This window comes from Talpa europaea, assembly GCF_964194135.1.
Source record: "Talpa europaea genome assembly, chromosome: 6".
Taxonomy (NCBI): domain Eukaryota; kingdom Metazoa; phylum Chordata; class Mammalia; order Eulipotyphla; family Talpidae; genus Talpa; species Talpa europaea.
The window spans coordinates 96880029-96893434 of record NC_140072.1 but is presented as its reverse complement, the minus strand read 5'-3'; the positions used below and the strand labels follow the sequence as shown (position 1 = coordinate 96893434).

Genomic DNA, 13406 nt, shown 5'->3' with positions numbered 1-13406 from the left:
TGTAAATGATGTACAATGTTTGCTTTCTCTTTTCAGGTATAGTCCCCATAGAATTTCCACCATCAATTTACCAGTGCACCATCACCATAGTCCCTTGTGCTTGTCTACTCATTTTTAAGGAGACTTAAAGTTTCTGAAGCATGCACAAGTATGCTGCCTTGTTTGATCTTCATGACAACTCTGAAAAAAATAAGACAGGTACCATTCTCTTCTTTACAGAATATAAACCTACAATGTAGTATCAGTTTACTCACTAATAATATCCCTTTATAAAAGAGGAAGCATAAACAAAGTCCCACAAAGTTACTGGAAGGAAAGGTGCTAGAAATATTTACACATGTATTTTTATTTCTCAAAGGGGAAACATAACCTTGAGAGGCTGAATGATACATCTGTATCTGATAGCAGCACTTTGGTTCTTTAATTTTTCAACTTAGAAATAAGAATACACTTTTTTCATGAGTTCTAGGGGGAATTCAAGGATAAACTATAAACACATATTAATAGAAGAGAATTACATAAATATTGTTAATACTGTTTAAATATTATTTAACCCAAAAAGATCATGGTCATGCTAGGCAAACTTAATAATACTTGCTTCCATTGGATTTAACAGCTTTATGGGGTGGGGAGAAATAGGGGGAAAGTCACATAACTGGGCAAACATGAATCCTTATCATTAATATAGTCAAAACAACCTCATGAATAATGTGAGATTACAGCACAATATAGGAATTATCCAATGTATATAAATTTTCTTGCCCAGACTGCCTGATTCAGCACCCATTTCTAATTTAGAATAGATGTCCTGAAGTGAGGTTTTCCATATACTCTCCAATTAGAAACAAAACTATCCCTCTACTTATTTTACATCTTTTTCATTGAAATCTCCACAAAACAGCCAGTATTATCCTCAAAGGTGAAAAGCTGAAAGCCTTTCCCTTAAGATCTGGAATAAGGCAAGGATGTCCACTCTCACCACTGCTTTTCAGTACAATACTGGAAGTCCTAGCCAGAGCAGTAAGACAAGAGAAAGACATACAAGGAGTCCAAATAGGGAAAGAAAGAAAACTATCACTATTTGCAGACAATATGATAATATACATAGGGAATCCTAAAAACGCCAAAGAAAAACTAATCAAAACTATAGACCAGTTTAGTAAAGTAGCAGCATACAAAATCAACACACAAAAATCAGTAGCCTTCCTATATGCAAACCATCGATCTGAAGAAGAAATTAAGAAAACCATCCCTTTTATAATTGAAAGCAAAAAAATCAAATACTAGGGAATAAACCTAACAAAAGAGGTGAAGGACCTATACAAAAAAAAAACCTAGGGGCCTCCCTGGTGGTGCAAGGGGTTAAGTTGCAGCACTATGAAGCTATCCGCAGCCACTGTAGCATGAGTTTGCTCCCCGACCAGGGAGCTAATCCACATGACGCAGCAGACCTCTCCTGTCTCACCCGCTGCCCCCCCTCAGCAGTGTATTTCAGTCAGTCCGCCTGTTCTGTTCACCACTCTGTCATTCCCACCCCACAACTCTGGCCTGTACCCCAGCTCTTGTATGCATAAATATATTTAAAAAAAGTAAGACACTGTTAAAAGAAATAAAAGATGACTCAAATAAATTGAAAGACATCCCTTGTTCATGGATTGGAAGAATTAACATTATCAAAATGGCCATCCTACTGAAAGTAATTTACAGATTCAGTGCTATTCTGATAAAAACTTCAATGACAATCTTCAAAGAAATAGAACAAATATTGATCAAATTCATGTGGAACCACAAAAAAACCTCGAATAGCCAAAGCTCTCCTGACTAAAAAGAAGGAGAATGGAGGTTATCACAGTCCCTGATTTCAAACTATACTACATAGCCATAATAATTAAAATAGTATGGTACTGGAACAAAAACAGACACTCAGAAAACCCAGAAATAAACCTACATATTTATGGACAACTAATCTTTGACAAAGAAGCAAAGAATATGATGGAACAAGGACAGTTTTTTTCAATAAATGGTGCTAGGAAACCTGGACTGCTACTTGCAAAAGAATGAAACTAGACTACTATTTCATACCATGCACAAAAACCAACTCAAAATGGATAAAAAATGTGAATGTAGGACGTAAAATCATAAAATATATGAGAAAATATAGGCAAAACACTACATGACACACATCTCAGTAACATCTTTAAAGACACAGCCCCCAAAGCAAAGATAGTGAAGGAAAAGATAAACACCTTGGATTACATCAAACTAAAAAGCTTCTGTACAGCAAAAGAGACATTAACCAAAACAAAGAGACACCCTACTGATTGGGAAAAAACTTTTGCACACAATGCAAGTGATATGGGACTGATCACAAAAATCTACTAAGAACTGACATAACTCAATAAAAACAAAGTAAACAATCCAGTCAATAAATGGGCAGAAGAGCTAAAAAGACACTTCTCCAAAGAGGAAATGCAAATGGCCAATAGGTATATGAAAAAATGTTCAACATCCCTTATAATCAAGGAAATGCAAATCAAAACCACAATGAGATAACACCTTACACCAGTGAGAATGGCACACAATTAAAAAGTAAGCAACAACAAATGCTGGTGAGGATGTGGAGAAAAAAGAACTCTCCTACACTGCTGGTGGGAATGCAAACTGGTCCAACCACTATGGAATGCTGTCTGGAGGGTCCTCAAACTACTAAAAACAGAGCTACCAATTGACCCAGCAATTCCACGCCTATGTGTCTACCCAAAGGACACAAAAACATTAATTCAAAAGGACATCTGCACCCCTATGTTTACTGCAGCACTATTTATAATAGGTAAGATACGGAAACAACCCAAATGCCCAAAAATAGATGACTGGATCAAGAAGATGTGGTACATATACACAATGGAATATTACTCAGCAATCAAAAAGATAAACTCATGTCATTTGCAGCAACATGGATGGAGCTGGAAAGGATCATGCTCAGTGAAATAAGCCAGAGGAAAAAGAAAAAATATCAAACGGTTTCACTTATTGGAGGAATATAGGGGAACCAAATAAGGAATCAGAAAAACAATATATAACAATAATAATAAAACAGCAAAACCAGCAGGCAACACATAAATAAGAGACATTCTGCAAGAGAGGGGGAGGCAAAGGGATCAAAACAGGGAAAAGAAGAGCACAAGGAGTATGGTGATAGTTCACAGGTGAACTGGTGGTGGGAATTTTATGGGGAATACACAGTGATGTAAAAGATACAAATTAAAAAAGAAATCATAAAAAAAAATCTCCAGAAACCACGCTATGAAGAATTAACTTCAGCATCACTGACTATACTCTTAGAAAACATTATTTTCCTGTTTATCTTACCTGAATCAGTGTTTACCAAAACACTCAGAGGGTCTGCATTTGCCTCAGGTGGACCTTCAGGCTTCAAATCGCTTGAGTGATTGCCTGATTCAATGGCTGCTTTCTGCCCAGCACGGTCATTTTTCCATTTGTGATATTTGCCAGGACTTCTGATTTTTGCCATCTGTGAATGTCTGGACATCCCCTTCATCTTGCTGAAGCATGAAAATCACAACTCTTAATATAAAAGGCACTGACATTTCAAAATTGTTTGGAAAAAAATAATGAATTCAAAAGAAACCTAGTTGTCAAATCAGTTACTTGTAGCCTCATACATTAGAGCAAGCATCCAGGGCTACCAAAGATCTATGGTAGACCTTTAAATGAAGAACACTCCACAATATTACACTTTATTAATTTAAAGATGCACATTTCCTCCCAAGTTTTAAACCCTCAAAGTGGCTTATGTAATACAATCAACAGCAGAAGAATATAGGTAGTGTTAAGTGAAAGGATTTCTTGGATTTTATAAAATGTTATAACTCTTGTCAACTCATTTTTAGGAGACTTAACACAAATATGCTGCCTTATTTGATCTTCATGACAACTCTTTGAAATAGATAAGATGGGTACCATTCTCTTCACTTTACAGGAGATAAAACTTAAAGATCATAGGCCAACCACAATTTCACAGCTAGCTCAAATCAAGTGCCCTCTCAATTCCTACAATTACTCCCCTTAGAAGGAAAACAAGTACTTACGTTAGCATATTTTAATGTAAACTGTGTAGAGGCAAAAAAGATCATTTTTAAAAAGATTCATTACATAATTCTCAATAGACCAGAAGGCAATTTTTGGTGGAGCAGAATTTTTACAAAGACGTATGTTTTCCCCAAAATGTCATTTACTGGGCTTCTTACCCCCCACCCCCACATTAGTAACAGAGGCTGTAGTCAGGAGTACAGAAATTAGAAACCTGGATTCAAATTCCAATTTTGCCCCTTACTATCTATGTCTCTTGGATTATTAATATCTCTGAAGCTATTATTCCCTCATCTAAATAAAGAGACTCATAGAGATACAGAAAGAATATAGTGTTTTGCATTTAGAAGAACAAGGTAACACAATAAGCCTTAATTAGTAGTAGCTATTAACATAGCATTTTCTAAATAATTTGCTAAACCAACATATTCAGTTACTCTCTCTGTAATCTAGTTCTTAATCCTTTTAGGGTAACCACAATCCTTACAGAATCTCATTTCAAAAAATACATATATATTAGTCCAAATTTGTGAAAACTATTAACCAATTCCCAATGTTCACCCATTAATGTCAGGCTAACATCTCAACAGTGTCATCACGGGTGAAACATACACTTTAAGCCTCCAATCCACCATCCCCATGAAGATAATGTAGAGATGCTACTTTCCTTAGGCTTCTGCTCACAGATGCCCTTACTATATCGTGCTCTTATAGCACTGTCCACAGCTGGCTTTTGAAAGATCATCTTTAAGGTATTCACTAACAGCGAGTTATGATCTTTAACAGATGACTCACTGAAAAAGTGGCACCTCACATTTGAAGGGGTAGTTCTGTTATCCCACTGCTTGACAATCATTTAAAAGGAAGTTTATTTAAACAACACTAAAAAATAGTTATACAAAATATAATGTTAGTAAAAACATAGTAAATGCATATAAAGTAGATTAAGGAAGAATTAAAACTCAAAAACTAATAGAGGAGGAGATAAAATATTTAAAGAACAATTCAATTAATTCAAAAGAGGAAAGGAAATAAAGAACAGGATAAAAAACTCAATGTGATGATGGTAGACTGAAATTCAACTATACCTGTAATTACATTAAATATAAATGAACTACATCCTAGCTAAATCCAGATTTTCAGTCTGGATTACTGAAAATAAAGGCCAAATTATTTATTCTATAAGAGATACACTTTTAAGAACACAGACACAGAAATTTAAAGGAAAGGTTGAGAACTATCCTTTCACTACTGAGACACACTGCCACCTATATCATAAGTCAGGTGACTTATTCAGTGGATGTGTTTGTGAACTCTATCTATCCCTATCAATATCACACTATCTTCATCACTCTAACATTATTAGCTATTCTAGATCCTTAACAATTTCATGTAAATATTAAATCCCCATATCTCCCTCCCTGCCCACTATCTCCTTACCAAAAACGAAAACACCAAAAAAAAAAAAAAAAAAAAACTTGCTGAAATTCTAATTAGAATTAATTTGGGGAGAACAGATATTATCAGACTGAATCCTCTAGTTTATGAACATTATATATCCCTCCAATAATGTAGGCCTTTAATTTTTCTGAGCAATGTTTGGCAGTTGTCAGTGAAGAGATTTTGCAAACTTTTTGTCAAAATGTATTCCTAGGTATTCAATATTTTGATGTTTTCATAAATAATATTTTTTAAATTTTCATTTATAGTTGTTTATTGCTAATATATAGAAATACAAGTTTTTTTTAAAATAATGATCTTATTTGTATTTGGCACCCTAACTAAACACATTTTTAATTCTAACTGTAAGTTTGGTTGGATTTTTTGCAGACATAAATTAGATCAATCCTAAAACCTAACAATTTTACTTCTCACTTTTCACATTTTATAGCTTCTAGTTCTTTCTTGCTTTACTACAGAGCCTTCCAATACAGCATTTAATGAGTGTAGTAGTTGTGAACATCCTTGTCCCAATCTCAGGGGGAAATGATCAGTATTTCACTACTACCTTTAATTTATACTTAAATTTTAACCCTGTATAGATGAAGGAAATTATCTCTTACTACTAGTTTGATTTTTATTTTTTCACTACTAGTCTTAAATTGTATCAAAAAAGTACCCTTATTTTTTAAGACAACCATACCATTTTATTTATTCTTTTGATTTTATAATAGCAAACAACAAAAAAAAAAACCACCAAGTACAGATTAGTATTTAAAAAAGGGAAAAAAACCCTATTATTTATGTGCTGTATACACATGGAATGTCTCTAGAAGGATAGACTAGATTGCCTCCAGGAAGGAGAGCATTAGCTGGGAGACAAAAACAGAAAAGACTTGCTAACTATAAATCTTTCTTACTTTAAAATATGATTTATAAGTAAAAAAAAGTTACCAAAGCAAACACTTCAGAACTGGGAATGTAAAGATTTTAAGATTTTGGTGTATGCTTTTTATTATTTAAAAGTACATTCCATTAAAATAAACAGAGAATGCAAACTAAGTTTAAGGAACTTACCCATACTGTGTTGTTGTTAATACTGCTCCTCTCTTTTCCTTTTCAAGTTTTAACTTGTTCTTCCTTTCAATATTGGCCAAAGTTGGGTAGTTTCTAGGAAACAAAAAATCAAAGAAGTCAAAAAGGTTTTCAGAATATAATTTTAATTAATCCAGCAATTGGGGTTTTTGTTAAATGATTAATAAACCTTTATAAACCTTTAATTACTTCTGGAATTTTTTAAGGGGGGAAAGTATAATAATGCTACTGAAATGTAGATCATTTGATAGGCCACAGAACTTGCTACCAGTTTCAATTAGGTAAGGAACTTACACTAGAATTTAAATCAAATATTCCAAAATATGAGCTCAAAGTGATCTAACATCTATTTGGCATGTGCCCATAATACTGTAAGAAAAAATGTAATAAGAATATGTAATTACGTATGCAAAAACATACTAGGTACAGCCAAAGCTTCCATGATAGGAAGAAACAGCTATCAAAAAAAGGTACAGTCTACCAGGAAGGACAGCAAGGCACACAAACACCTGCATCACAGGGCAAAATATAAGTACCCCCAAAGAAGAGAAAAATTAGAGGATGGGAGAGAAAGATCATCTCTAGCTAAAGAAATTCAGAAAGAAAGGAACATTAAAAAAAAAAGTCTTAAATGGTGTTAACAGACAGAAATCAGAAAAAAAAAAAAAAAGCTTCAGCATTTTAAGCAGAGCAAACAAGTAAACAAACCAAGGTCTGAGCAAGTGTGAGAGATATCCAGTGAATGGCTATAACATAATATAGTTTCAGGCAATCAGACCAGAAAGGGAGGCTGAGGCCAAAATGTGCCTTGAATGGCAGACTAGAAAGTGTGTATTTAACTCAGCAGCAGTGTGAAACCACTGAGAGTTACGAACAGGGAGAGAGGTATACAAGGCAGTGATTAAGATTAAATCTACGGCAGTGTGCAAAAGAATTGTTCTAACAAAGCTTTCTTTGTTCCTTGGCACAGTTCTGTGGACACAGTCACCAAACTCTGCTGGTAAGGAAAATAGATCCTAAATGTCTAAAAAGCACAAAAGGAGGGTAAGAGAGACGGCTCTCTACCACGAAGCCTGGTTGCTCATAAGAGTAAAATTTGAAATCATGTTTCCTGGACATTATTTCCAACCACTTCTTTATTTTTTAACATCTATATTATTGACTTGAATAGCTCAGATACTACGAAGTCTACGGGTTAGCCACATTGGAAGACAACAATGGAAATGACATTGAGTAAGTGATGAAGTAATCAGAAAAAAAGGGAATGAATTTCAATGAGGACAGTGCAAAGCAATCTATCCAGCCAAGAAAAATAAACTCCATAAATAAAAGATGATGAATGTACAAGCTATAAATAAACATAAGAGGAAAAGATCAAGGTCATAGTAGATAAAAATCTGACAGCTACTCAGCACCATATGACTACACTTTTAGAAAGCAAACATAATCTAAGACTACATGGAATAGACGCTGGCATATATACAAGTGTGAAATCTTCCTCCCACGATCTCAAAAGTGGTCAGAAACTCTCAGGGCACTATGTCAAGTTTTGTACTTCTAAACTGACAAGGAATGTTGAGGAAAAATAAAACTTGGAATGGATTCAGAAAAGACTCAAAGATGATTAACAGGATGAAAAGTAAAACCTCTGAAGAAAGATGAAAGGAACTGGAACTATTTGCAGCCTTTAAAAGAGGAAGAGAAGTGACAATAAATGATCTTACAAAGAGGATGGCAGCCAGCTGTTCTCAACCTGAAGTCAGAATATGAAGAAACAGAAATGATGAGGAAAAAAGGTAACGACTTTCACAGGCCTCACAGTGTCTAGGCGTGTAATTCATAGCTGCTCAACATCCTCCACATCTTTCAAATTCATTTATTCTTACTATTTATGTTTCTTCAGTATTTTTGTTCTTTTGTTCCCGTAACATGTTGGACCATATGCAAGCAATAAAGTTCTGATATAAGTGCACCATGTACAAGCAAGCAGATGCTACATTAAATGCTTCTCAGTGGTAAAGAATGTAAGCATTTGTTAGAGCAAGTGGACTTTAGGTGAGATACAGGGGAAATATGCCTTATATAAGACATCAAGAATGTTGTAAAGATTCTTTTGGTGGAAGTCTTTTAAGCAGGTCACTTTATTTTTCCACCAAATTAAAGAGTCACTTTCCTAAAGGAAAGGGATCTTTCAATAACCCTTTCAAAGCTGTAAGATTCTATTTCTCAGTGCTTAAATTAATAAAAATCTCCTCCAAAACGTAAATTGTTATCGACACAGAACCTAGAGGCTGAAAAACAGGGTTACTAAAAAGCAAACTATCCCAGAAAAGGGAAATCAGAAACACAAGATGTGGTTACACATATATCAACAATCAGCAAGGCCCTTCCAATAACACACTGTGGAGATATAAAAATAAAGAAAAGTCTGGGGTTTTGATAAAAGACACAGCTTAAGTTCCTAAAGCACACTTGAAACAACAAATCTAAAGAAGGCTGACTGACATTACATACAGATAAAAGTTAATCGTTAAACTATTAGTGGATGTTATGAAGTTACAAAGACTGCGACAAGTGATATTTTCAAAGTTGGCTTCTCTATTTTAATCTGCTAAAATCACTTTTCTCCCTATATCTGCATCATATCTTTCTACCCCTAAAAGACCTTGCCATGTGACTTATGCCCTTTTTCTTTCTCCCTCTTTCATTTCTTCTCTCCTCTCCTCTTTGCCTTCCTTTTGTCTATGCCATAAGCTTACAGTGAAAAACTGTAGGCACTAGAGTCAACAAGTGGGCAAAACTGTGCTAACCATTATCTAGGCACATATCAATTCTGGTTATACTGTCTCTTTCTTTATACTCCAATCATCATCAGTTTATTGACTTTTCCAACAAGCCTCTTCTCTATAAAATTACATTTCCTCTTTACTTGCACCGAACCACAGCTGCTTTGACACAAGTCATACAGCTGTGTTTTTATTTTAACGTCTTTCTGAACTTCAAAAAGATGTAGCATTCTTTAGGAAGGGACACCCTCTGTTGGAATTCCAAATCAGGGGACACAATTTAAACGGATTTCCTCTGAACCACAGTAACTACTGAAAAAAAAAAGAAAAATACTGCAAAACTACTCCATCTAGTGGCCTCCCAATTTGCTGTGGAGTATGTTTCAATGTTTATAAAATCAAGGTTTTTAGAAACAAATCTCTACTAGTTGTTTTTCCTAGTGCCAATCACACAGCATTGTACCTCACAGACCAGGAATAAGAGGGAATCTTTTTTGGAGGGTTGGGGGAAGAGTAGACCATGGAGGGCAAAGTGGTATTTTGGCAGTTTATAAGTGGAACACCTTAAAATGTTTAAACAAATATTGAGAGCACCTCTGTGAAGACAAAAGAACAAAAGCAAAAATTGTGTTTTCTTTAAAGATAAAGGAGCAATACACCAAGCAAATCTTTTGCGCTTTCTTCCAGTTCTAAAATTATTACACATGGAAAGCTTTGACAAGAGTTTCCAGCATAGCAGTTACACAAAGGCTCTATTGCTCCAGCATGTCAAAGAAGACAGTGACTTCCTCAGAAAGACTGTAGCACTCACAATATAAAATTCAAGATATAAAGATTATTCTGCCACACCAGTGTGAAATGTACTCTTTTTAGAGTTCAAATAACATTTTTCGTAAAAGTTGAGAATGCTGAGAATGACAGACCTTTGAAAAGGAAATACATATTTATAGTAAGCTAGTATAGTAATACTGCTAGAATGTTACTATATTTTTAAGAAATATAGCAAATATGCCAAAAGAAATGTATCCCATACTTACTATAAAGTACATATAAAAGAACAACACACAAACACTTCAGAATATGTTAAAAAGCAAGAACTTAAAAGACAAGATATGCAAGAACCTTGGATTACTTCAGCAAATAATCTCAGAACATTTATAATAAGGCAATGTGGCAGGTACAAATAAACTTCATCTACAATTGTCATCCTTCCCCAACTTCCTCATTGTCTTTTAAAGTATCTCTAAATTTCACGTATCGGTAACCTCACTTACTCACTACATTGATTTTGCCCACTCCTCCTCCAAGGCACTCTGTCCACTGTCAGTCATACCTTCAGCCCACCCTCAGAAACCAGACCTAGACTCTCCTCTCTGAGACCCCACTCTACACTAATAAGCATAGTCAACACTTGCTCAAGTCTATCCTTTATTAAAAAAATAGAGTTGCTTCCAAGTATCACTTGCAGCTTGAAATTCAATAAACTTTAAACCTTACCATCAAGCACTACTAACTAACTGCCTGTTCTCCCCTCAGTAGTTGGCATGAAGATTCAAACCAACTACTGAGGAGCAGCAACAGAGAGCATATGCCTGATGGTAATGTGAGGCAGCAACAGCAGCCCTAGGGTTCCTTCTACTTGGGAAAAATGGGTCTTTTTGTGTTAAACCACAGCAGGAAGGCTGCTGTTCCATTTACGGGAACATGATCCTAAGTGACACAAGCACCACTGCACCCTACCCATATTTTGATTTAAAAACTCACCTCAAAAAAGCTTGCCAGTTTTTTATAAGGTTAAACATACACTTAAATGATTTCATTCCTGGGTATTGGCCCAAGTCAATAAAAACCCATATTCCAAACAAAAAATTGTACAGCAACGTTTATGAAAGCTTTATCTGTAATCACTAAATATCCTAAATGTCTCTCTAATGGGAAATAGATAAACACACTGTGGAATACACATATAATGGAATAGAATAATAACAATAGAAAGGAAGGAACTACTGCACATGCAACAACAAAAATGAATCTCAAATGTTAAATCAAAGAGTCCAGCTCAAAAAGTCACATATGCTATAATTTCATTTATATGATGCTCTGGAAAGACACAATTTTAGACAGAAAACAAATCAATAATGGCCAAGGGTTAGAAGTAGAGGAGAAAGTGACCAAAAAGGTACAAGGCAATATTTTAGGGGATGGGACACTGTTTTATATCCTGGTGGTAATTAATGGTCACCATAAAACTATGTTTGTCAAACTACCATTAAAATGTATGTACATATAATGTATCTTATATAAATGGGGAGTCTCACAAAATGAATCAAAGGCCCTAATATCCAAAGACTCCAAGTACTTCTTGATCAGACATCCCCATGTGGCAAAAATCAATCCTTCAGTTGCCTGCAGTCTCAGGCCATCTCATGTATTTATCTTATGACTCATATTACAGTATGAGTCTTAAAAACAAGTCTGTTTTTAATGACTTTGGCTACATGTAATAAAATCTTTGCCTTTTCAAAGTGAGTGTTTACCTCTAGTTTTCAAGTTAAAATATTGTCAAGAAATTATTCAAAGATATCTTAACATTAACAAATTCAGAGGTTGCTGAGAATTCTCTATACCAACTGAAAACCAACTAGCCTTCTCCCAGGAGCTTTATATAAATATATGCTAACTAAGATAGTTTGCCATCTTCAAGTGTTAATTAATAATCATTAAGTTTTTCTAACCAGTGGAATTTTTTTCATTTAAATCATTCCTTGCACAAAACCACTAGAGGGCAGAGTTTACAGTTATATAGGGAGAGCTGCAGAAGGTAATGCTTCCAAATCAGATCAGCTTGGTTTTCACTTGGTGAATATCTGTCCTAGATGGTAAGAGTTTAATGTTTAAAACCATAGCAGTTTAAGTACTACTAATTATATTACAGATTTCCAACCATAGTTATTAATCAGATAAACACATATTTGCCCAGTTTTTAAAAATAAGAGTTAAAAACATGAATTGAAAATATGTCAGAAAATTTCTCTACCACAACTGCCAGTTTATTTTTATTATGCACTCATAACAAAAACATTTTCAAACTTCATTTACATATACCAACACTTATTAAGCATCCTTTCTATCTACTGCGCCATGTGATAAATAACTATATAAAAGATAATTCTTACATTTCTAATGTTTGTGATTGACTGATTTTTCATTTTTAAAAGGGCAGGTTTATTAGGAAAAAGAGACACCTCCATAGAAATAGGCAGTCTTGGGACAAGATCTGCATGTGATTTATTTTTTTTCAATGACACATATGCAAAAAGTTCATCAACAGGACTATATAGTAAAGGACATACAGAAGCAGAAGAAATGGTGTGTTAGAAGGGTAATATAGTCCTCTAGGCAGATGAAGAAAATTATCCCCAAAGCAGCAGGATTTCCACTGGGCTAAAGCTAAAGCAATGAGCAAAACTTGTAGATGAAGAGGGTAAAGATTTTTCCATAAGCTGCACATGAGCCAAAAAGGCTGAAAAGTGGGGGAAAAACAAAACAAAACAAAATCCAAGTGTTTGGATAGAATCCATAATAAGTGTGGCTGGGATAAAGACCTCCTAGAAGCAAGTAATATGTGACTAATCAGAAAATATTGTTAATCCCATAGTATAGAATCCCAACTGCCAGTTGCAAGGAGTACTGTTTTCATTGGCATTTTAGCTGGGTAAAATAAAATCAGTTTAACAAAGAAATTTTATTCTACACAGTCAGCTATATAAGAAATACCTCTCTATCAAACATCTAATTTTTCACAACAAAAGAACAAATGCAAATAAAAACACCTAACTTTGTCATTAGTCAAGTCAGTTCCTTAAACATGATCTGTAACTATTCACTTGCAGAGTACATTTCAACAGTGTGGTTCTTTTGAAGAACACTTAGCAACTAAGCCAGAACTGAGATTTTGGCAGATGGGTACAAAGA

The 13406-nt window shown here is 34.6% G+C and overlaps 1 protein-coding gene across 1 annotated transcript in view; it reads right to left on the bottom strand.

Moving 5' to 3' along the window:
• The window catches only part of NUFIP1 (nuclear FMR1 interacting protein 1), a gene marked incomplete at its 5' end in the record, with an annotated part of 47028 nt that overhangs the window by 16677 nt on the left and 16945 nt on the right, over positions 1-13406 (bottom strand). Inside the window, 2 exons of the mRNA XM_084234625.1 lie at positions 3370-3563; positions 6628-6720. Of these exons, the coding sequence (XP_084090751.1) occupies positions 3370-3563; positions 6628-6720 (287 nt within the window). The remainder of the gene's footprint in view (positions 1-3369; positions 3564-6627; positions 6721-13406) is intronic.